Source organism: Chanodichthys erythropterus, chromosome 10, assembly GCF_024489055.1.
Source record: "Chanodichthys erythropterus isolate Z2021 chromosome 10, ASM2448905v1, whole genome shotgun sequence".
In the NCBI taxonomy this organism is placed as follows: domain Eukaryota; kingdom Metazoa; phylum Chordata; class Actinopteri; order Cypriniformes; family Xenocyprididae; genus Chanodichthys; species Chanodichthys erythropterus.
In genome coordinates, this window is record NC_090230.1 from 43,766,117 (window position 1) to 43,791,164 (window position 25,048).

At 41.6% G+C, this 25,048-nt stretch overlaps 2 protein-coding genes across 20 annotated transcripts in view; one reads left to right on the plus strand and one right to left on the minus strand.

Annotated features, from left to right (window-relative positions):
• picalma (phosphatidylinositol binding clathrin assembly protein a) overlaps window positions 1-1,160 on the minus strand; it is a 55,112-nt gene extending 53,952 nt beyond the window's left edge. For 4 of the 14 annotated variants that reach the window (XM_067397834.1, XM_067397840.1, XM_067397839.1 and 1 more), the window contains exon 1: window positions 653-1,009. In XM_067397834.1, coding sequence (XP_067253935.1) covers window positions 653-782 — 130 coding nt within the window. In that variant the 5' untranslated portion in view covers window positions 783-1,009. The other 10 variants (XM_067397846.1, XM_067397843.1, XM_067397842.1 and 7 more) reach the window with 4 other exon arrangements.
• zpld1a (zona pellucida-like domain containing 1a) lies at window positions 812-24,448 on the plus strand. Of its 6 annotated transcripts, none has more exons than XM_067397850.1 (13): window positions 812-943; window positions 9,606-9,684; window positions 9,919-10,515; window positions 10,897-11,067; window positions 11,147-11,367; window positions 11,721-11,902; window positions 12,248-12,320; window positions 13,841-13,938; window positions 14,374-14,454; window positions 14,553-14,727; window positions 22,573-22,669; window positions 22,936-22,965; window positions 23,452-24,448. In XM_067397850.1, exons 4-13 carry the CDS (start codon window positions 10,962-10,964, stop codon window positions 23,625-23,627), a joined length of 1,239 nt encoding a protein of 412 aa, XP_067253951.1. In that variant the 5' UTR covers window positions 812-943; window positions 9,606-9,684; window positions 9,919-10,515; window positions 10,897-10,961; the 3' UTR covers window positions 23,628-24,448. The 6 variants fall into 6 exon arrangements, with proteins under 6 accessions (XP_067253951.1, XP_067253952.1, XP_067253950.1 ...); XM_067397851.1 differs by having other exon boundaries at window positions 9,950-10,515; XM_067397849.1 differs by lacking the exon at window positions 812-943 and adding an exon at window positions 1,199-1,337 and having other exon boundaries at window positions 9,919-10,576.
• Window positions 24,449-25,048: the final 600 nt, after the last annotated feature.

The window sequence follows — 25,048 nt, forward strand, 5'->3', positions numbered from 1 at the left end:
CAGCATGTTCTTCGCTTTAATTGTGAAATAAACCTTAACCAAAGAACGGAATAACTATAGAGTTTGAGGCAGACTCCAAAGGCTGTCAGTATTTCTCCTGATATCTCCTTTTATGTCTTATAACAACATGCTGTTGAGTAAATTCTAGCAGGTTTTATTATGATAACTATTGCTTTATGAAATCCACAGCAGTCATATGGTGGTAAAGTGACCCTAATAAAACATGCTGTATTTTCGTTTTGCAACATCAAAAGACAAAGTATGAGTGCTTTTCTTTTGGAGCAAATGTTTGCTTGCAATCTTTAGATTTGTCAATGAATCCATTCGACTGCAAGTGCCCTAATTAGACAGCAGATGGGCTCATTTTTTTTTTAAATGTGGTTAATTATTAGTTAAATCATTAAATGCGCTGCACTGTACTCATGCTATCTGAAAACTCCACGCAAAAGGGACTCAAATGATCACTAGTCACCGGTTAAACATCAGCAAAGGTCGCTGGAGGAAGCTGGTTAAATAACACGAGCAGCACTGAATGTGAATCTTTTGCAGGCCTCGAGCCCAGAACCTCTCGTTCCCAGGGCGACGAGTGACTGACGTAACTTTCAAACGCGGGTCCGATAGCAACATAGTACAAAAATCCCATGACACTTACAATCCAAATGCTTCTTCTTTGGCCCCATGACTTCGTGCGTGGTCGCCTTGCACACCGTTTTGGACACCGCGGAACCGGTAACACTGTGTTGCGCTGCCGTTATCCGATCCGTTATGCTTTGTCCAGACATCCTCGCAGTTTTAAACAAACAGAAAAAGGGGGAAAACAACAAAAGAGGGGGGAAAATCTACTCGGGCAGTTAAATCCAACGGCAATGCTGCTAGTCCCTGGGATGTGCACTGTTCCGCCACCTGACTGGGGAAGAAAGAGAGAAAAGAAATGAGATTGCAAGTAAGACACATCCGGCGCTTTAGAGAGTCTAAATGAAGTTTGCTCTGTATGTATAACGTCAGCTGATCGCGACATTTACGTACCAAACGTTTCCTCCTCTATTAACAGCAGCAGCGTCCTCTCTCTCTCTCTCAACCCCTCTGTCACGCACTCTCCCTCGCCCTCTCCCTCTCTCTCTGTCTCGCTCACTAACCCCCCCTTTTTCCTCCTCAATGGCTCTCCTCTCGGATCTTGCCTCCCCCTGCTGGGTTTAAAAGGCTCGTAGGAAAATGGCGGGTGTGTTTCCTCTTTTCAGAGGATCCTCCCAAGGTTTATATGGATGTTGGATGGTCTGTGTGTAACGACGCCATGTTGGCTCTAACCATCAGGCTAGGGTCCTCACACTGCAGATGAAGTGAGTAACACGATATGGCTTGTGAGCCAAAATGGCGGCTCTAGATGGACAGTTTCTGTGTATTATCTACCAGGGCGACGGTTCACGTGACGGAATTTATCCAACCGATTTCACGTTTTTATATATATATATATATATATATATATATATATATATATATATATATATATATATATATATATATATATATATATATATATATATATATATATATATATATATATATATAATATAACACCATAATCGATTTAGACATGCCATTAATTAAATGTGTATTAATTTAATAGTTTCAAAAAATAATTCAATATGTAGGCTATTTATATTAGTCGTCTAGAAAGTGTGTGTGTGTGTGTGTGTGTGTGTGTGTGTGTGTGTGTGGAAATCTTCACAATAATATAGTATTAAATGTAATCTAATATGATATTAGTAGAAAATATAAACTAAAATAAAAAAAAGGAAAATAAAGCTTGCCAGTTTTTATCTTTATTATTTTATTATAACATTATATTATAATTTATGATGAATTAATACATTAATTACTTATTACTTTCCAGCTGATTGACTTGTGTGAAAGGCAATTAAAATACGTAAGGCATTTTACATTAATTTCCATAGATGCAATAATTACTTTGGCTTTCTTTCTCTTTCCTTACAAAATGCATTACAAAAGGGAGACATCTAGTGATAAAAATATGCAATTACAGAAAACATTACTTTATCTTAAGGTTATCTTAACATAAGGTTATCTTTTCTTGTTTTAAAGCTATTGATAAATCATGAGCTGCATCATCAAAGCTTAAATAATTGCAAATGACAGAAATCTCAAATTACAGTATCTGATTATTTGCGTTCAGTTTGTAAGTGTCCCTGCTTGCAGATACTGAGCTGTTCTGGAATGTCCCAATTCCAATATTGACTGCATACAAGTACAAATATCCAACAGGATTTTTTTAATATCTTCCTGTGTTAAAGAAAATAGAAAGTCTGATAGAGGGAATCCATGTGATCCAGACTTTTTAATAAATATATATATATATATATATATATATATATATATATATATATATATATATATATATATATATATATATATATATATATATATTTAAAGTAGTAATTTAAAAACAAATGTAGGCTACCATGTAAAACACACATTTTATTCTCACTGGTGTAATTAGAACTCAAGCTGAAGAAAAAGAGAGAGGAAGGTCTCAGAGATTGAATGTCCAGGAGATGAGCCATTAATGCACAAAGCCAAAAGCACTGATCGGTTTCAGGACGAGGTTCATCTGTGTTAAATGGGCCGAGCAGATTGTCTTATATCAACAGAACTGCACAGGTGGCATCGCTGTTCGTTGTGTTGCAGTCTTACCAGTAGAGGGCGATATGCACATGCAGGTCTCTATGTCCTTGCTCACAAACTTTCAAGAGCATCTTGACAACATCTATTTGAGAGACCGCAGGTGCACATCAGCTTTTTCTATTTGCAGCAAATAATCTACTAGAATACTGAACAGCATTTCAAGAGTTTGTATTTTTATTCTACAAAAGTATAATCTATAACTTTCAGGATCCTTTGACATGTAATCTTTACTAAATGCTGATAGATTTTATTGTACGCTAAATATTAATAATATAGAAGTATGTATTTAAATGTATATAGACATTTTTTATTATTATTTTCTGCATTACAGTACTGACATTAATCATTAATCATAATTAGTTTTACAACAAAAATAATTATTATCATCATTATTTCTGATTTTGTTAATGTTATCTATAAATTATGGTTTGTATTTATATTTTTCATTAATACTTTTTTTCAAGTATTATCTTTAACTTTCAGGGTACTTTGACATCTACACAAAATGCTAATAGCTTCTACTGACAGTGTTTTTATAATTATCCTTTTGATATCAAATCATTATTTTTACTACAACTACTAGTACTACTTCTAATAATGTATTATGATAATTGTATTCATATTTAGTAGTAGTAGTAGTAGTAGTATAAAAAGTAATTTTCATTTTTATATGATATAAAAAATATATTTATAAAAAACAGTGTGTAATTTAGAATTGTTTATATTACTGATAATGTATTATTGTAATAATTGTAATAATTGTATTATTAATTATTATTATTATTATTTATTAGCAGTAGTAGTAGTGGTAGTATAAAAAAGTAATTAGCATTTTTATATGATATAAAAATTATAATTATAAAAACAGTGTGTATAACTTTTTACATAGCTAAGTCTCAACTTTAAGGATCCTTTGACATGTAATCTACACAAAATGTTAATAGCTTTTATTATCATCTAGTACTGACACTGTTTTATTTAATACAATTATTTTTATGAAATATTAATAATAATAATTATTATTATTATTATGATTAAAAATGCAGTTTTAAGACGAATTTTGAGATCCTGCATTACAGTCCTGACACACTGATGTTTTGTGTGCTGTTTTATATGGATCTCTGTCTGTGAGGAGAGAGCTGGTCATAGATATGGCTCATAATGAAAAGGTGTGTCCCTCAGGTTGAATACCACATGGCTTGTGTTTCACACATAAACAATAAGGCATCCTGTGATTTCTGCCACCTGGGACTAGAAACACAGCTTTTCTGTCTGTTTAGTCCCGCAGAGATCTCTCACATGCACAAAAGTTTCTTCAAACGCTGTCCAGCAGTGATTCAACTCTATAAACTCCCTCCCGGTTCAGAGTGGGTTTTATACAGTAGCGCTCACAGTATAAACCATCATAAAGAAAAAAGAAAACTTCTTAGAAAAATATTTTATATGATATAGATCATTTACTATAATAAAAAATAATTCAAATAAACAAAAATGACAAATGAAATGATCATATCATCGAACCTGATCTAATTAATTCACACAAACAGATTAAGTTGTTTATTAATATTGCTTATTAATTCGGACCAAAAAAAACTGCTTCAAGCATTCTTAAAGGGATAGTTCACCCAAAAATGAAAATTTGATGTTTATCTGCTTACCCCCAGTGCATCCAAGATGTAGGTGACTTTTTTTCTTCAGTCGAACGCAAATTATGATTTTTAACTGCAACCGCTGCCGTCTGTCAGTCAAATAATAGCAGTGATTGGGAACTTCAACTATAACAGTAAATAAAACTTGCTTAGACAAATCAAAATTAAAACCTGCGGCTCGTGACGACACATTAATGTCCTAAGACACGAAACGATCGGTTTGTGCGAGAAACCGAACATTATTTATATAATTTTTACCTCTAATACACCACTATGTCCAACTTCGTTCAGTTTCCTGTTAGTGAGGTCAAAAACACGTTGTGATGACGGAAGTGATGCCCATATACTTCAATGAGCGCGAGACATCACTTCCGTTGTCAGAGCGCGATCGGACCTCACTAACCGGAAGTTGAACGAAGTTGGACATAGTGGTGTATTAGAGGTAAAAAATTATATAAATACTGTTCGGTTTCTCGCACAAACCGATCGTTTCGTGTCTTAGGACATCAATGTGCCGTCACGAGCCGCAGGGTTTAATTTGGATTTGTCTATGGAAGTTTTTTCGACTCTTTTTGTTCAAGTTCCCAATCACTGCTATTATTTGACTGACAGACGGCAGCGGTTGCAGTTAAAAATCATAATTTGCGTTCGACTGAAGAAAAAAAGTCCTCTACATCTTGGATGCCCTGGGGGTAAGCAGATAAACATCAAATTTTCATTTTTGGGTGAACTATCCCTTTAAGTTAACCTCCAATTATTATTCACAAAACATATTCACATATCCTTTTTTTTTTTAACAGAAACGTCTGAAATGTGGAACTGAACATTTAAGGAAATAGACTTACCACAAAGACAACTATAAAAAGGGTCAAAAAATGGGTCATTAAGAGGGTGTGAGGAGAAAAGTGATATAGATGTCAGATGCTCGACATGGATATGTTTTTTTCTCTATAGCATGTGCTACAGTATATGACCCCATTCAAAAGCATATAACTGTTTCTGTGTTGGATGAAGGCTTACATAGATGACAAGCAATGCTCTCTTTGCTGACAGGAAAACAGTTAGGAAGGTAACCAAGTTGGCCGCTGTGACAGACAATACAATCTACAGAGAAGAGAAAAGGCATTTTCATCTGCGCTGTACCCGACACAAGGGCCAGACACCTGTCACTGACAGACTTTCCTCTTTCTTTTTCACACTCCATCTCTCTATCTGCACACAGCTGACTTCTTTCCATATTAGAAGTGTATTATAGAACATGGTGAACATTTTGAAATTATTTCAGCTGTGTTATCTGTCCTTATGTTGTCCAAATCTGATTTCACCAAGTGCAACATGTTCCTGGCAGGGGCGGGATACAGGTGCCGAATGAGCTTCAGCAGAACAACAGTGAACGGCGAACATTATATAGCTATAGCTTACGTAAATGTTTCTCAGCTGGTGGGTTGCAAGACCGCGCACTTTTCAATCACGCGCAAATATGGTGCGCTGTACTCACTATAAATGCAACGTCGTAGTTTTGTAGTCTATTAAGTCATGAAATAACCAAAAAAGGCGATTAAAGCTGCGTTAAAACTGCATGCATGTAGGCCTACATATGCGTCACATGTCTCTGGACTAAAATATTCTGCTTTGCGAGATCACAATATAAGGCACAAGCTTATATGTAATTTTTAATGCATAAATAAATGTGAGAACTGTGCATTTGTACTAGAAGATGCTAATTTTACGTTAATTTATAAAGTACAAATAACAATGTATCACATTTAAATGCATCAGCAAATGGAAATTCAAAAGAGAACACATTTTTTTTCTTTGTAGGCCTAATGAGTTTAATTTTAAGTATGATAGAACTGTTGCAATTATTTATTTTGACAATATAGAAAGTTAAACATTTACTTCCATGAGTTTGTCTCATCCATGGAGACAAACTCAGAATTCATTGGAATCCATCAGAATTCAATGAACTCAGAGTTCATTGATTATACATACATTCAATGAAGGTTGAATAATCTTTGAACTACAGTATGTAGTTATCTGTCTCATCCATGGAGATGCAACAATGAAGAACAAGCTATTGGGGGTTCTGAGAACCAGAAGTGACTGAACAAGTTGAAATTTAGCTATAGTATGAGCCCCTTTATTAAGATGCCTGCAAGTGAGGAATGATTAAAAAAAGAAAGAAAAAAATGGTCCAATTCACTCAGCATTCCATGATCTCAATTACAATTAAGTAGGCTACAAACTAACTGTATTCAGTTGTTTTGTAGGCACAGTCCAGTAGCTACATTATAATCAGACTAATTTTTATGTTGAAATAATTAAGATTTCTGTGCCACCCCAAACTGGTTGCTGGCCCCTGCCTGGCCACCCCTATGAAAAAATCCTGGCTCCGCCACTGGTTCCTGGATCAACATGTTTGTTGATCCTGGAACAACATTTCAATCAACCAATCAGATTTGAGGGACAAGTTTACAGTTTATGCCAAGTTTAGGCTTACACCCAGGGTTAGGTGCTTCTACATCAGTGTTATTCACTATAATTTCTCTTTAACCTTAGGGATAGCTTATAGATAGGTTTAGGTTTAGGGGTAGGGATATGGTTAAAGTTTTAGTTCACCCAAAAATGAAAATTCTGTCATTAATTACTCACCCTCATGTCGTTCCAAACCCGTAAGAATTTCGTTCATCTTCGGAAGACAAATGAAGATCTTTTTAATGAAATCTGAGAGCTTTCTCTCCTTCAACTACGTAACTACCACTTTGAAGCTTCAAAACGTTCATAAAGAGATCATAAAACTAATCCATATGAATTGAGCAGTTTAGTCCAAATTTTCTGAGGAGTCTTGATCACTTTATTTATGAACAGTTTGAATTTATGCTTTTATTCACATATAAACATTCATCAACTCACACATCAGTTGTGGTAAACAGAAGCTCAAGTATGTTTGCTTGACGCATACGAAAACCAATGAGGTTCATTCTTGTGTAGCTGTCTATGGAGGGACAGAAAGCTCTCATATTTCATCAAAAAGATCTTCATTTGTGTTCCGAAGATGGAACAAAAGTCATTCTAATGTAGGCTGAATTGCAACATTAACAATTAAAATAATTTCAGTTAGATTTCAAATCAAATTTACATCATAATAAGTTTAAATTGACTGTGCCTCCAGTTAAAAACCCTTATGAATAAACATGGCACAATTAAACAACAAAGCGAGCAGATTCTTTGAGAGAGACAGAGGCAATTAACAAAACTTGTGGTTTACACGCCTTCAAAAAGGCTACCGAATGTGTATTCCCTTGTTTGAAATTCCTCTTTTGCTTTTTTCTCACTAGACCAGACGTATCCCCTCCGCCGGATAGCCATGACAACCAAACGGAGACAGATTGCTCATAGTTCCTAATTCCTTACAGGCCGCAGTGATTGATGCACTCGGCCTGACACCTGCTTGCCAGCCAACTGATGGCATTTCACACAGCTAGCAGAAAAACAGTAATTACTTGTACCCTGTTAAGAAAGAGTCACACATTTTCTCGGAAACTATAGTCTGACTAATGATACGAGATAAGCAGATAGTTTTCTGCTAAGAGAGGATGATCAAATATTATTGTTGGTTACACTAAAGACCTCAGGAAAGGTTAGATATGCCATTGTCATTCCTATTATTATCATTTTATATTGCATTACAGAGTTTCTGACCGTAACCTCATAATGACCCACATTATTCATTGCACTCTGAATAAAGTCATCAGATAAATAAAAAGACAAGAAAATGAAGCTAGACCAAATGCCAGCCAAATAAAAATAGATACAGCCTTTGTGTTGCGATCAGCTATTAATCTGTTCAGAAACACAATTCCTGCCTGTGGCTTTGATTTCAGAAGTGCAGATGTGAGCCAAGGCCATTTCATCATTCTATTTAGTGTTTAAAATGAGCCCAAAACACATTCCTGTAATTGTTAGAAACCCTTTACTTGAGTAATGAATAGCTATTCAAACACTCAAGAACATTTATACAATGTTTTAAAAGGCTTAACTTTATGGAAGCTTGTTTCTGCCACTGAATAAAAAAAATCAAGGTAATTGCGACTTTTTATCTCACAAGTCTGACTTTTTTTTTTCTTACAATTGCTTTATCAGATGCCATTGCAATTTATAAAGTCAGAATTGTGAGATATAAAATCACACTTCTGAGAAAAAAGACTGCAGTAAACCACCAGAATACTGAAAACAGAAAACCGCCACTGAATAAAAAATAAAGGTTATTGCGACTTTTTATTTCACAATTCTGACTTTTTTTCTCACAATTGAGAGTTTACATCTTGCAATTCTGACTTTTTTCTCAGAATTGCGATATAAACTCACAATTGCGAGTTATAAAGTCAGAATTGTGAGATATTAACTTGTAATCCTGACTTTTTTCTCATTCTGATTTTAAAAGATGCCATTGCAATTTATAAAGTCGGAATTGCGAAAAATAAACTCTCAATTGCGAGAAAAAAAGACTGCAGTAAACCGCCAGAATTGCAAGTTTATATCGCAATTCTGACTTGATAACTCACAATTGCGACTTTATATCATGCACTTATAAAGTCAGAATTACGAGATGTAAACTCACAATTGTGAAAAGTCAGAATTGTGAGATAAAAGGTGGAAATTATCTTCTTTTTTTTTCAGAAACAAGATTCCAAATAAATTGTCCATGGATGCAGTTTTTCAATAAATAAATAAAAGCTTTTATTTTGCATGGCTTAAAATGTATTTAATACATTTAAGATGTAAAAAGAATGCAAAAATTATTTTCCATTTTCTCAAACGCTATCCTAGAGTGTACATGCATTAACACATGTGGAAATCCCTACAGTAATAGTTTTGCTTGCCCTCATATCTTGCCAAGGTGAATGAGATTGTGCCACACTGATAAACGGCACTATAGCCTGCCATATAGAGACATTCAAGTGTGAAAAATGAAAGAATGACATTTGCTGGAAGCGCATAAATAGAGATACTTATCGCAAGTACTGAATTGCCCCACTATAGACCAACAGCTCCATTTTACCCACAATCCCTTCCATCTGAAGAAATTCTAAGACGTGAGGCAAACTTCGTCAGAGTTCAAGCCGAAGGGGCTCAGAGCTTCATCCGATTCGTGTCTCTGTAATATCCAAGCTGGATTTAGGATTTGAACAGTTTGGAATGGTATTGCATAGTTTTTAAAATCCTTCTCCGTTGGATTTCTTGTATTTTGCACAGATTGACAAGCGACTTTTGGATGATGTATTGCAGCTAGATTTGGCCTGCAGCCCGGACGTCTTGAGCTTTGATTAATCAGGTAAGAGCGGACCCTTTTGCTGCAAGGATGGACCATAGAGACATTTCTAAGGCAATTAATCATGCAGATTAAAGGCATTTTAAAAAATAATGATGTATAAATGGCAGCTAATTTGATGAAATATTAGTCTGATATACATTTTGGAGAGGTTGGAACAAGCATTCATCACTAGAAGTATGCAGATAATGGAAACATGAGTGTTTATTCAAAGAAGGCCCCCTTTTTGTGATATAGATCCTCACATACATTTCCTGACAATCTCAAGGAGGCGACGTAAGGCCAAGAGTAGCAGTCGGAAAGGGGGTCACGACCAGACAGCTGGGATACCATCACGGGAGGCGGCTGGGGAAGTGCTGACTGAGTCGGGCCAAACAAAGCATCTAAAGCGTCCAGACAATCCTGGTCCCGACCCAGACTGTCCTGGCACACAGAAAGGCCAGCTCAGTCAGCGACGAGCCCAGTCTCGGAGCCGATGAAAAGATAATTCCCCCCTCGCAGACCACATGCGGCGCGGGGCCGCTTGTGAGCGCTGACAGAGCAAGATCAAGCAGAAAGGATATGAGTGGGAAACTTCAAAACCTGCTCATGTTTCTGGGCCTGTGAAAGGATTTGTATAACACATTCACTTTTGATGGACTTTCCCATGTTCCCCCAGACAGCTCTTTTGCTGTTGACGTGTTCAAATAATGAATCTCTTATGTTTAATTTTTTTCCTCAGAGCAAGGCCGTGTTTCTAGTGGTTTTGCAGGGATGCTGGGTAATCCAGTCAGTCTCGCGCCACAGCCGAGAACAGATGGAGTACCGCTGACTCTACAGCTGCCAGGGAAACGGGTGAGTCTTCCGAAACGGAGCGAGGGATGCTAGAGCAGACGGAGGGCCAAAGTGGACCAAGGTCAGGGTGAAACGCACAGAACTCTGTGTAAAAGCATCATACTAACAAATACCTACAGGAAGTGAATCTGTTTGAATAGATTTGCAGCTTTTTGAATATATAAATTGAGGTGAGTGGATTTGTTCACAGAGTTTGTGCGATGGCACTTAAGATCAATTTATGTTCATTATTGGTTTCCAGTCGAACAGAAGCACCAACAAAAGTATCAGATTTCTCATTTTCTGTCTTTTTTCTTCAAATTTAATAGTGTAATTACAGAACAATGCAGTCAAATTACCTTTTGAAGTGAGTCTAATCATGCATTTCTTCTCGCATTTCAGAAAAAGAAGCATTTTCTGATGAATCCAAAGAAACTGCTCATACATTGTCTTCCTCAGGCGTTGAAATGGAACGTTTGTGTGTGATTATTTTGCTTGTAAGCAAAACTTTCATAGTGAATGCGCAATTCAATGGGTTCAACTGCGATGCCAACTTTCACAGCCGCTTCCCCGGTGAGTGAGCGCTTTCTTTTTTTGTGCAAGCATTTAGTCGGTGACTTGTAATTAATTATATTTCATTCTCTCTCAACAGCTGAGCGGGACATCAGCGTGTATTGTGGAGTGCAAACCATTACGCTGAAGATTAATTTTTGCCCGGTGCTTTTCTCTGGCTACACCGACACTGACCTGGCACTGAACGGGCGTCACGGTGATGCCCACTGCAGAGGGTTCATCAACAACAACACGTTCCCAACGGTTGTGCTGTTCAGCATCAGTCTCAGCACGTTGGAGTCTTGCGGAAACTCACTGGTGGTAAGAAACCACCATTTTTAATGGCCTACGTGGAGGGAACTGACCCATGACAGAATAATTTACTCACATTAGCCCTTAAATGACCCAGAGTTTTCATTTCAGGTTCAGTCATTAGTAAGAAAAACTCATTTGTTACAGTAATTGATCAAATTCAGCTTGTGTTTGGAGAGACAGTATTCTCTCTATGACAATTTGGTCATGATAAATGAAGAACATCTGCGGTGAGGTGGATTTTTATCTTTGGTTTGGTGATGGCAGAGATCCGGCATTGATAAAATGGCTGAGGATTATGGAGGTGATGGTACATTAGTTTCAGGAAGAACAATCACAGTTTAGTGCCACTGTGTCTGTAGGTCTCAACGGCTCAGGGGCCCAACGCATATGGGAATCTTTCCCTGGTTCAGATTGGGAATATAGCAGGATACATTGACACTCCGGATCCCCCAACGGTCATCAGCTATCTACCAGGACTGCTTTACAAGTTCAGTTGTAGTTACCCACTGGAATACTTGGTCAACAACACACAGCTTGCTTCGTAAGTTGGCTTTATCACTGTAGAATGAATGACTGCATTTCAGTCCAATGTTTCTGTCCTTTTTCAATCCATGCTAAATTATTCACAATATTTTGAGGGAAGATAAAACGGTCACAAATTGCATGCTGTAAAATATTTAGCACTTATTGTTAAGATTTAATGGGCTGAATTGTGAGGCATAATTAAATTAGTATGCACGACGAATATGTTGTAAAACCTAATGCACAGTTGATAACAAGGACATCAGACAGTAAATCAGGAAAAACTATTACACAATTTTTCCTTTCAGACTTAATTGGCCTGCAAATATATTTATCATGTTTTAATAGCTTCTTTTGTTTGAAGGTCAGCTGCAGCGATATCAGTGAAGGACAGCAATGGCACTTTTGTGAGCACGCTGAATTTACTTCTATACAACGTGAGTATATGTTAAACATCAGTATAATTTCTAATTAAGCATCTTCATATATATATATATATAAAATTATTATTTTTTATTTTTTTCACTTAATGCATTTTTGACTGAGGTGGCGTTTAGCGGCTTTTGCATCTTCAGTCTCCATATATATAAATTATATATATACAGTCAAACCTAAATTTATTCAGACACTGTGAACATTTCATTCATTAATACAGTTTATTCACTATAGTTTAAAAAAGATGGTAATAAAATATGACAAGATCTCAGCATTAAACTGTGTCAGAAAAAAATAATCTTAATTATGTCAGATAACACTCAAGCAAAACATGGTCAGGTCAAAGTGTCTAAATAATTTTTGATCCCAAATTTTGATCGATTTTGATCTGGTAGTCCACTGTATGAAGAATTTTTGTACATAATATGTCACAGTTTAATTTATTTTGCAATCCTCACTAATATAAATGAATTATATTGTCCTGCACCCACTAGTAAAAATATATTTTAAAAAAATATAAAAAATGTCTGAATAATTTTTGGTTTGACTGTATATATAAAATGTGTATGTGTGTTTGTTTTAAAGTTTTTTTTTTTTTTTTTTTTAATTGCTATATTTTGCTTATTTCTATAGTATATATTGAATATTTATGGACTTCCAAAGGTTTATTTTTCTTAAACAATTTTTTTATTTAATTATTATATATATATATATATATATATATATATATATATATATATATATATATATATATATATATATATATATATATATATATATATATAATTAAATTTAATTAAAAAACTACATACTTTTCCTGGTCTTGTATGAAAAAGTATGGAAAAGTATGGAAAAAGAAAACTGTGTATGGACAAATATTTGTGTTTCCCGACTATTTTCCCTATTCAGTTTTCTAAAATTATAAATTGATCATACAAGCAGAGTGAATTCATGGCAAAAGTTTAGTAATCATTTAGTGATTGTCGCAAAATTGTTTGTCTTTACCATAAGCGAGTCTCTTTTGAACCTTACTAAATGAATGTGCATGTGCTACTCAAACCAGCAACAGAAAAAGCAGCAAACGATCATTTAAAGACTGTACTTTGCTGTTTGGTGCTCGTGCAACATCAAACCACAATTACAGTATCAAACCGATGTGTCAGAGGTAAATAAATGCCGTTATAAAGCATGTTTTAGGTTCTTCTCATCATGTAAGTGCATTTTATCACTTTGAAAAAAACAATGGGGAAAAAACTTGAGAAAATATTTACAGATGATTGTAATATATACCAAATATAATGCTGTATGCGTCATTTATGTTAAATATGGTATGATAAATCTACAGAGAGGTTTGGAAATTTAAGTCTGGAAAAGTATGGAATTTTGAAAAGGAAAATGTATAAGAACCCTATAACCAGCTAAAAAAAACTAACAAATATATTTGGAGCAAATCATTTAGTTTTTTAGCCGATTTTTCAGCAGTTTTGTGTGGGATCCTAACCTGTGGTGTTCAATGTTTAAGGACTCCACATACATCCAGCACCTTGCCATCCCAATGTCTGGACTTACTCTGAAGACACGAGTGTTCGCCGCCGTAAAAGCCACCAACCTAGACAGGAGGTAAACTACAGTTACACAAACATATCTTGGAAGAGTATATTACAAGGAGGCCCAGCATACTAAAACATACTGTAGATATGATACTGAATACTGAACGTTCTGATGGAAGTCAAATGTAAATTGAGACAGACACATGGTCTTTGGACTGTCACTACATTGTTAGAGCACTTCCCTAAATGACCTCCTCTCTTATATCTGATAGATCCAGAACTGGTTTAGCTCATTAAAGGAGGAATGCTGAGTGACTGAATGCTGTCCTTGTTTAGGGCCAGCGAAGGGCGCCACTAAAATGAATGGGAAAGATTATTATGGGTCCTGAGTAGAGATAAGATACATGACTTCTATATGAAACAACAGTGGTTTGGTCGTATAAGGCGGTTTCCTATTCAAGCATCCATGTTTTAGTGACTGATTCATGCATGTCACTCTCCACAGGTGGAACGTTCTGATGGACTACTGTTACACGACTCCCTCTGGGAATCCGAATGATGAACTCCGATATGACCTTTTCTTTGGGTAATTCGGTGTTTTCTTCAGAAATGTGCTTGCATGTGTGTGGGTGTACACAAGCAGACCTGAGGCTGAATGCTAAGTGTATCATGTTTCTGTTCCAGCAGATGTGATAAGGACCCGCAGACAACAGTGTTTGAGAACGGGAAGAGCCAGATGGGCCGCTTCTCCTTTGAGGTGTTCCGCTTTGTCAAACACAAGAACCAGAAAATGTCTACCGTCTTTCTGCACTGCGTGACCAAGCTGTGTCGCGCTGACGACTGCCCCCTGCTCTTGCCTGTAAGGATGGCTGCTTGAGAGAAATACCATGGTGAAACTCAGGAAGATGTCTGAGTCATTCTTCACCCTAAAACCTGAAGAAATAAGATATTGAATTTTGCTCAAAGAAAATGAGCAGAAGATTTTTTGCATTGTGACAATATTTTCATTATTTATTATTTTTTAAATTACTCTTTTTATTTATTTATTTGGGCAGGTTATTTCTGAAAAAAATATAAAATGTGCATATAGACTAGCATCCAAATTTTGGGGATCAGTAAGATTTTTTAAAACATATTTGAAAGAAGTTTCATATGGTCACCAAGGCTGCATTTATTTGATCAAAAATACTGCTTTATTGTAAAATATTATTACAATTTAAAATATCCAGTTTTGTATTTTAATCTTTTTTAAAATGTAATTTATTCCATTGATGGCAAAGCTGAATTTTCAATAGGCATTACTCCAGTCTTCAGTGTCACATGATCCTTCAGAAAAAAAAAGAAAACTTCAAATTATTTATGCATCATGGTAGTATTGGTTTTACTACCTTTAATTTATTAAAGGATTAGACCACTTTTTAAATAAAAAAATCTTGATAATTTACTCACCCCCATGTCATCCAAGATGTCCATGTCTTTCTTTCTTCAGTCGAAAAGAAATTAAGGTTTTTGATGAAAACATTCCAGGATTATTCTCCTTATAGTGGACTTCAATTGGCCCCAAACGGTTGAAGGTCAAAATTACAGTTCCCATTCAGTCGGTCACGTTCGACGTACGTCGGACAGACCGACGAATAGGAATCTCGCTAGAGAGGCCAATCTACTTCGAGTGTAACTAAACGAGCCAATGCACATTGGCATGCAATCATATGCATCAGCTGCTCGCCTCGCAGCGCGGGTATATAATGAGCAGCAGGTGCGTTGCATCTTCAGCTTTTCGCTTCGGAGCCAAACCTTCTATGAAGACAGCTACTGAAAGCGAGTGTGGTGAACGAGTCTCTCTTCAAGACGTCTCTTTGTTGCGAGGTGCAGGCGGACAGCGCAGCAGCGGGGCCGATTCTCCTTTTGTTTTTGTTTTTGCCTTTAATTTGATTGAGCAAAGCTGTAATCAGCGTGAAGGCCGTTCTCACGGCTGGTGAAACGGTGCGCCTAGAGCGCTAAAAAGCTGTTGTTACAGCTGGTAAGAGGAGCGCCTTCAAGGAGAGTGCACACGACAGGCTGCACATTCCCTGTCTGTGCTGCAGCGGCTATTCCCCTGCGTGCTTCAGCAACTAAAAGAGTCAGTCCTTGAAAGAGCTAACACGAGTAGTTCGCGTCTTTTTAAAGATGTCGTTCTACTTGTGTGTTTCTGGATGCGGTCGTTACCTGGCGCCTCGGGATGGTCACCAGCGCTGTATCGCGTGCTTGGGCTTAAGGCACGCTGAGGCAGCGTTTGTGGATGAGTCATGTACCCATTGTGGGAAGATGACCATCGCGGAGTTGCGGTCGAGACTCCACTTTCTGCAAAGGGGTGGAGTCCCGGTCCCGACGCCTCGCTCCAATCCTCCTCAGAGGGTTGCTGCGAGCGGCGGGGCTGGTGACTTGAGGATAACGGTGAGCGCGCTTCCTTCGGGGAACCAACCCCCTAGGAACCCTCCCCCTCGTGCGCTCCGCAGCCAGTAGAGCTGCCCTCGGAACGTGGTGGACCACCCCAGAGGTGTGTACCATCCGTTTCCTTCGGAGCTCCCCCAGACGACCGGATGTCGATCGCTGCATCGGAGGGTGAGCCTGATACTTCTGGGGAGGATGAGTCGGCGCAGTTGCCTCCTTCGGGGGTGACAACTGTGCCCGACACGGACCCGGAAATGATGGCTATGCTTTCCCGGGCCGCCAACAGGGTCGGGCTCGTGTGGAATCCTCCACCGTGTCCCGAACCCTCGAGGTTGGATGACTGGTATCTCGGGGTGGCCAGGGCTGGTTCTCAGCCCCCCACCCCAGTGCCCTTCTTCCCGGAGGTGCATGAAGAGCTCACGGGCACGTGGACGGCACCTTTTACTGCCCGAAACCGTGTCGGTGGGTCCTCCTCCCTCACCACCCTTGATGGCGGGGCAGCGAAGGGTTACACGCGCATACCCCCTGTGGAACGGGCCGTTGCTATGCAACTGTGCCCTAACTCCACCTGGCGGGGGGAGCCGTCTCTCCCTTCCCGGGCCTGTAAGTACTCGTCGGATCTTACCGGCAAGGCTTATCAGGCCTGTGGGGAAGCTGCCTCTGCCTTACACGCTATGGCGTTGTTGCAGGTCCATCAGGCCAAGGCACTGAGGGACCTGCACGAGGGTGGTCATGATCCTCAAGTTCTCCAGGAACTTCGTGCCGCGACGGACCTCGCGCTTCGAGCGACGAAGGTTACGGCGTGGTCAGTGGGTCGTGCGATGTCCACTATGGTGGTCCAGGAACGCCATCTCTGGCTGTGTCTTGCGGACATGAGGGATACCGACAAGGTCAGGTTTCTTAATTCCCCCGTGTCCCAGACCGGCCTTTTCGGCGACGCGGTCGAGAACTTTGCCCAACAGTTCTCGGCTGTACAAAGGCAGTCTGAGGCCATCAGTCACATCCTGCCGAGGCGGTCAGCTGCTGCACCTCCACCGCCGGCGGCACCTCAGACTACCCGTCGCCGAGGGCGCCCCCCTGCAGCCGCCCCCGCTCCCGCGCCCCAGCAGCAGCAGCCTCCATCCAAGCGGCGCCGTGGAGCCGGTCGCGGGCGGGGCGCCCAGCCCGTCCAGCCACCCCCCAAGAAGAAGGGTGGCAAGGCCAAGTCCAAGCGGCCCTAGGACGGGCGACCCGGAGATGGAGGGGACTGCTCTTCAGGAGGTGGTGAATGCACCACTCCTTCCCCCGGAGGAGGGCCGGGTGGAGAATCTTTTGTTGTTTCCTTTTGTTCCGCCGCTGGCTCAACGGCCAGCGGTACCCAAATTTTCAAGAAAAGAGCAGTTTCCTTTATCTCCGGGTCCGAAGAGGGCTCGGAGAGCAGTGGGAGGGCTAGAACCTCACCACTCTCATCCACCTCTTCTGTCGCCAGCGGACAGCAGCGAGCAGCAGGTAAGCAAATCCTCGACTGCTCCCTCTGTCCACCCGTGGAGGCAGGTAAGTGTTGCACAGCACACTGTGACCCCGCTTCGGGCCGCCTCACACAGAGAGCCTCCCGGGCCGCGTCCCTGCGTTCCACCTCGCTGCCCCGCGGCGGGTACGCCGGTGGTCCCCTTGGTGCCGCTGGTGCGGTCTCTGGGAGCCTGGCTAGCGCTCCCCAGTCCGTCTCGCTGGCTCCTCCGGACCATCAGGCTCGGCTATGCGATTCAGTTCGCCCGGCGTCCCCCCAAGTTCAGGGGCGTCCTCTTCACTTCAGTGAAAGATGTCGATGCCCCTGTTCTGCGTGCGGAGATTGCAGTCCTACTGGCGAAGGACGCGATAGAGCCGGTCCCTCCAGCCGATTTGAGGTCAGGGTTCTACAGCCCCTACTTCATTGTACCCAAGAAAAGCGGCGGGTTACGACCGATCTTGGACCTGCGAGTTTTGAATCGGAGCCTTCACAAGCTACCGTTCAAAATGCTTACGCAGAAACGCATTTTCGAGTGCATCCGTCCCCGAGATTGGTTTGCAGCGATCGACCTGAAGGACGCGTACTTTCATGTTTCGATTCTTCCGCGACACAGGCCATTCCTGAGATTCGCGTTCGAAGGTCGAGCATATCAGTACAGAGTCTTACCCTTCGGGCTGGCCCTGTCTCCCCGCGTCTTCACGAAAGTCGTGGAGGGAGCCCTTGTTCCCATGAGAGAACAGGGTGTTTGCATTCTCAACTACCTGGACGACTGGCTCATTCTAGCACAGTCTCGGGATCAGTTGTGCGAACACAGGGACTTAGTGCTCAGGCACCTCAGCCAGTTGGGGCTTCAGGTCAACTGGGAGAAGAGCAAACTCGCCCCAGTGCAGAGGATCTCTTTTCTCGGTATGGAGTTGGATTCGGTCGAACGGGTAGCACGCCTCACAGAGGAACGTGCTCGGTCGGTGTTGAACTGCCTGAATACGTTCAATGGCAGGACAGCGGTCCCACTGAAGTTTTTTCAGAGGCTCCTGGGGCATATGGCGGCTGCAGCGGCTGTTACACCGCTCGGGCTGCTTCATATGAGACCGCTTCAGCACTGGCTTCACGGCCGAGTCCCGAGATGGGCGTGGCAACGCGGCACGTTCCGGGTGCCAATCACTCAGGAGTGCCGCCGAACCTTCAGTCCGTGGTCGGACCCTTTGTTTCTCCGGGCAGGAGTGCCCCTAGAACAGGTGTCCCGGCATGCTGTGGTTTTCACAGATGCTTCTGCCACCGGCTGGGGTGCCACGTACAACGGGCATGCAGTCTCAGGGGTTTGGACGGGACCCCATCTGCATTGGCACATCAATTGCCTCGAGTTGCTGGCAGTACGCCTTGCGCTGAGCCGCCTCAAAGGCCTGCTTCGCGACAAGCATGTACTGGTCCGTACGGACAACACTGCGACCGTTGCGTACATCAACCGCCAAGGTGGTCTACGCTCCCGTCGCATGTCGCAACTCGCCCGCCATCTCCTCCTGTGGAGTCGGAAGCATCTGAGGTCGCTTCGCGCCATTCATGTCCCCGGTGTGCTCAACCGTGTGGCCGACGAGCTATCACGAGCTGCGCTGCCCGGAGAGTGGCGACTCCACCCCCAGGTGGTTCAGCTATCTGGAGAGAGTTCGGAGAGGCTCAGGTAGACCTGTTTGCCTCACCAGAAACCTCCCACTGCCAGTTGTTTTACTCTCTGACCGAGGGAACACTCGGGACAGACGCACTGGCTCACAGCTGGCCCCGGGGCCTGCGCAAATATGCGTTTCCCCCAGTGAGCCTACTTGCACAGACCCTGTGCAAAGTCAGGGAGGACGAGGAGCAGGTCTTGTTAGTTGCGCCTTACTGGCCCAACCGGACCTGGTTCCCAGAACTCTCACTCCTCGCGACAGCCCCTCCCTGGCCCATCCCTCTGAGGAAGGACCTCCTCTCTCAGAGACGGGGCACTCTTTGGCACCCGCGTCCAGACCTCTGGAAACTCCATGTCTGGTCCCTGGACGGGACGCGGAGGTTCTAGGTGACTTACCCCCCGAGGTACTTAACACCATCACTTCGGCACGTGCACTGTCTACGAGACGTGCTTACGCCTCGAAGTGGAACCTGTTCGTCGAGTGGTGCTCTTCTCGCCGAGAAGACCCCCGAAGATGCTCGATCGGTGTCGTGCTTTCCTTCTTGCAGCAAGGGTTGGAGCGTAGGCTGTCCCCCTCCACCCTCAAAGTCCATTCTGCTGCTATCTCCGCTTACCACGACCACATAGATGGCAAATCTGTTGGTCAGCACGACCTGGTCGTCAGGTTCCTTAGGGGGCGAGACGGTTAAATCCTCCTCGTCCCCCTCCATACCCTCTTGGGACCTTACTCTGGTGCTCAGAGCACTCCAGATTGCTCCCTTTGAGCCTTTGCTGTCAGCAGACTTAAAGATTCTCTCTATGAAAACTTTGCTGCTGGTGGCATTGGCCTCCATCAAGAGGGTAGGGGACCTGCAGTCATTTTCGGTCGACGAATCGTGCCTAGAGTTCGGGCCGGGTGACAGCCACGTGGTACTGAGACCCCGGCCTGGCTATGTGCCCAAGGTTCCTACCACTCCCTTCAGGGATCAGGTGGTGAGCCTGCAAGCGCTGCCCTCGGAGGAGGCAGACCCAGCCCTGGCTTTGCTCTGTCCAGTTCGCGCCTTGCGACTGTACATAGACAGAACTCGAAGCTTCAGGACCTCAGACCAGCTCTTCGTCTGTTACGGAGGCCAGCAGAAGGGAAAGGCTGTCTCCAAGCAGAGGATGGCCCACTGGATAGTGGATGCCATCGCCCTGGCTTACCAAGCTCAGGGCGTGCCCTGCCCGCTCAGGTTGCATGCCCACTCCACGAGAGGTGTGGCATCCTCCTGGGCGCTGGCTCGTGGCGCCTCGCTAACAGACATTTGTAGAGCTGCGGGCTGGGCGACACCTAACACGTTCGCTAGATACTATAGCCTTCGTGTCGAGCCGGTCTCCTCCCGTGTTCTCGCCTCAGGTCAGAGGCACGGAGAGGCCCCGGCTTAAGTGTCGGCTTGCTGCGCTACATGCGCATTCTATTCTCCAGAGAGTCCCTACGGGCAGACCCTGTTGAGTCCTCCGGTTACCCTTCGGCAGCCGACGTGGCGGAGCGTCTGGCGCCAGGCCTATACTCCGTTGTATCCTTGAGAACCGGATTTAGGCTGGGTTCCATATGTGTGACCCTACGGGGATCCCATATGGCTTTTTCCACGGCTGCTCCTAAACGAAGCCCGTGTCTTTCCCTCTGGGAGAACCCATCTCTCACCGAGTGGAGTCACCCCAGTTCTTCCATATGTTGTACAACCTACAAGGTTAGTCCATATGTACTTATCCATATAACTCCTTCGGGGAAGGATATGGCTTCCGCAGCGTTCCTTATCGCATGTAAGGCTACGCTTTCCCAGCGTTATCCAATTGTCGCACTGAGTGGGTTTTGGGAACAACAGTGATCGACCCTCTCTGCGTGAGCCTGGTCCCACCGTCCTTAGGCAAGGGGGTTCAGGTGGCTCACGACAGAGCGCTGGAAGAGGGCAGCCCCTGTGGCGCTTTGGTAGGGATTCCTATTCGTCGGTCTGTCCGACGTACGTCGAACGTGACCGACTGAATGGGAACGTCTCGGTTACATAGGTAACCCTCGTTCCCTGAAGGAGGGAACGGAGACGTACGTCCCGTCGCCACAGGCGTTGTCCTGCTGATGCTGCCGCCTGCTGGGTTCGGCTCCTCAGCGAAAACCTGAAGATGCAACGCACCTGCTGCTCATTATATACCCGCGCTGCGAGGCGAGCAGCTGATGCATATGATTGCATGCCAATGTGCATTGGCTCGTTTAGTTACACTCGAAGTAGATTGGCCTCTCTAGCGAGATTCCTATTCGTCGGTCTGTCCGACGTACGTCTCCGTTCCCTCCTTCAGGGAACGAGGGTTACCTATGTAACCGAGACGTTTCAGTGCAGCTTTAAACGATACCAGATGAGGAATAAGGATCTTATCTAGTGAAATGATCAGTCATTTTCTAAAAAAAATAATAAAAATGAATGCCTTGGAAGTGCTTCTGCCAGACCGCTTTCCATATTCTTCAAAAAGCTGAAATGTCCTACACCTTCCCTATTCAACTTACTGGAACTGGTGCCACATTCGTTCTGTAAGTTGAATAGGGAAGGTGTAGGACATACAGTGTAAGCTTTTTGAAATATACGGAAGGTGGTCTGGCAGAAGCACTTGCGAGACGATCATTTGTGTTTATAAAGCATATACATTTTTTTTTTTTTTTTTTAGAAAATGACCAATCATTTTTGCTAGATAAGACCCTTATTCCTCGTCTGGTATCATTTAAAGCCCTTTAAAGCTGAACTGAAACTGTAATTTTGACCTTCAACCGTTTGGATGCCATTAAAGTCCATTATATGGAGAAATGTGTTCATTAAAAAAACCTTAATTTCTTTTCGACTGAAGAAAGAAGGACATGGACATCTTGGATGACATGGGGGTGAGTAAATTATCAGGGAATTTTTATTTGAAATTGGACTAATCCTTTAAGAATAAAGGGAATTACAAAAACAGCTCAGTTAAAGTAATAAGAAATTGTAAGGAAAACATTCTTAGTTATAAAAAAACTTCTTAATTGGTTCTAATAACAGGCTTCATTTTCTTTGTTTAATATAACTTATCAAAAGCTAAGAAATGTAAGTTGAAACTGTGTTCATTTGTTACAAATATTGGCATCCTAACAGATTTGCGGTAAGAGGAGGAAAAGGGACACGTCGGAAAGAACCGGTGTGGCCTCTGACAACGCAGTCATGACCGCCGGACCCATCATCACTCGAAGTGGTATGATATAAACTAGAATGTAGTGTTTCTGTAGCTCAACTGGTAGCTCATGATGCTAACAACACTGTCACATGTATTATTCTACTAAAAAGTAAATTTTGAGTATCATAATCAAGTTAGATGATAATCTCAACTCTTAAACCATCATATTCTGTTTGGGGGCAAAGTGAGCCTGTTATGAATATGAGACATGATTTAGCACTTTAAATTAGCCTTTGGGCAATAAGTGTGACATCTCACTAAAACAAATGTTCCTCTGTCCACAGATGAAACTCCCACCAATAATTCACAACTAGGTAAGCCTTCCTTTTCCCTTCTTTTTAGCCCTTTGAAAAGGGAGCTAAATCCTTCTATCTCAGAGCTGTAGCATTTCTGATGGAGGATAAAAGCACACTTTCTTCCCTCCTGGAATTTTTTTTTTTTTTTCTCAAAGGATGTAGAGGCTTAAAACCATGACCAAAATAATGATGAGTTGGAAGGTTTCCAACAGTGAGAAGTTAATAGAGGGTAGAAAGAAAAAGTGTTCAATAGAGTTTTAACAGTATGTTACATATTGTATGAAGTCTTCCTAACACTGTGTGTGTGTGCGTGCATTTTTTCAAAAGGCTTATAAATCATACAAAATTAGTTTTTTTGAGAAAGTAAAAATGTGCACAGTTTCCTGTGATGGGTAGATTTAGGTGTAGGGCGATAGAAATACGGTTTGTACTGTATAAAAACCATTACGCCTATGGAATGTCCCCACAATTAAAAAAACAAACATGTGTGTGTGTGTGTTTCAGCACAGTTAAACGGACCTCCATTCAAAATGAATTCAGTGACGAGTGCCTTGATTTCTGCCATCGCAATCCTCGGGGTTATGAGCATGTGTTTCTTCATCCTGTCTCTGTCACTGCTGAGGGGGAAACAGACAACATCAACACCTCTGTCAGGAACCCACAACCCAGCATTCAGCTAAACGCACATATGGCTGTTCAGTCAGCTAAACAGTAAAACAATACCTTTGTGCGGAGCTCTTCGGTTACACACAATCATGCAGTACAGGGAAATCATATAATATAACTCTACACAGCCTTTAGCTACACACAGTTGCCAGTTTTTGGTTACAAAGCATCAATACAGCTATTCTCATCGCTGTGACTTTACATAACACCCATAACTAAACCATTAGAGTCTGAATTTGAAAATAAACAGGAATAACGCACTTAAAAGGTGCACTCAGTAATTTTTTTACTCATTACACATAACAATTATTTGACAAAATCATGTACACTCACATGAGATTTCAGTTATATAGGTATCTCAGACAAATTTATTGTTTTCCATGTTGAGATCACATGACCAGCTGAATTATTTTGACTTCATCACAGTAACATCTTTGTTATTGGACAGTTTTGCTAATTGAATAAGTTAATCATGGCTGATAATGCATTTCAATGGCATTGGTAACTACAATGATATTGCTAACTGAAAATATTTGATTTTGCGTAAATCTGCATCCACAACACTAGGTGTCAGTATAAATCCAAAAAGTTTTGCTTAACATAAACAAAAATTACCAAGCGCACTTTTAGGCCCAAAACATTCGCGATGCCTGTTCATGAAAGCAGATGTTTTTAGCTAAGCTAGATTAATTTTGTCATTGTTTTGACCGCAATTTATTATCCAACGCAACTACTTTTGGTCATTGTTGCTGCAATTGGCGCCATAATTAAAACTGTCCACTTTTATGATCAGATTTCTCTTTCAGATCAACTAATGTCATGGCAGAATGACAGTTTAAAGGGATAGTTCACTCAAAAATGAAAATTCTGTCATCATTTACTCACCCTCAAGTTTTTCCAAACCTGTATGAATTTTGCTCTTCTGCTGAACACAAAAGAAGATATTTAAAAGAATGCTGGTAACCAAACAGTTGATTGGCGACATTGACTTCCATAGTATTTTTAAGTCAATGGGGCCCATCAACTGTTTGGTTACCCATATTCTTAAAAAATATCTTCCTTTTAAGGAAATTCATACAGGTTTGGTACTTGAGGGTGAGTAAATAGTGACAAAATTTTCATTTTTGGTTCAACTATGCCTATAACCCCACTCTTGGTAAACAAGCTAGTTAAAGTAGTGTTTATAACAGTTTACCTGAGCATATCCTATTTAACGGCCAAGTGCTAATGGTCTACATTCATGTACTTGTGTAAAGTATATTTCTGGCCTTAAAGGTGCTAAAGAGGATCTTTTCGTCGACTGAGAAACCAAAGACTGTTACTGAGTTTTTGAAATGAGCGCATGCGTAAGACCAACCCCCCCTCCTTTCGAGGGAACGCCTCCCAAAACTCGTGCACGAGTATTGGAACACGAGTGTTTACCACCGGCATTCGC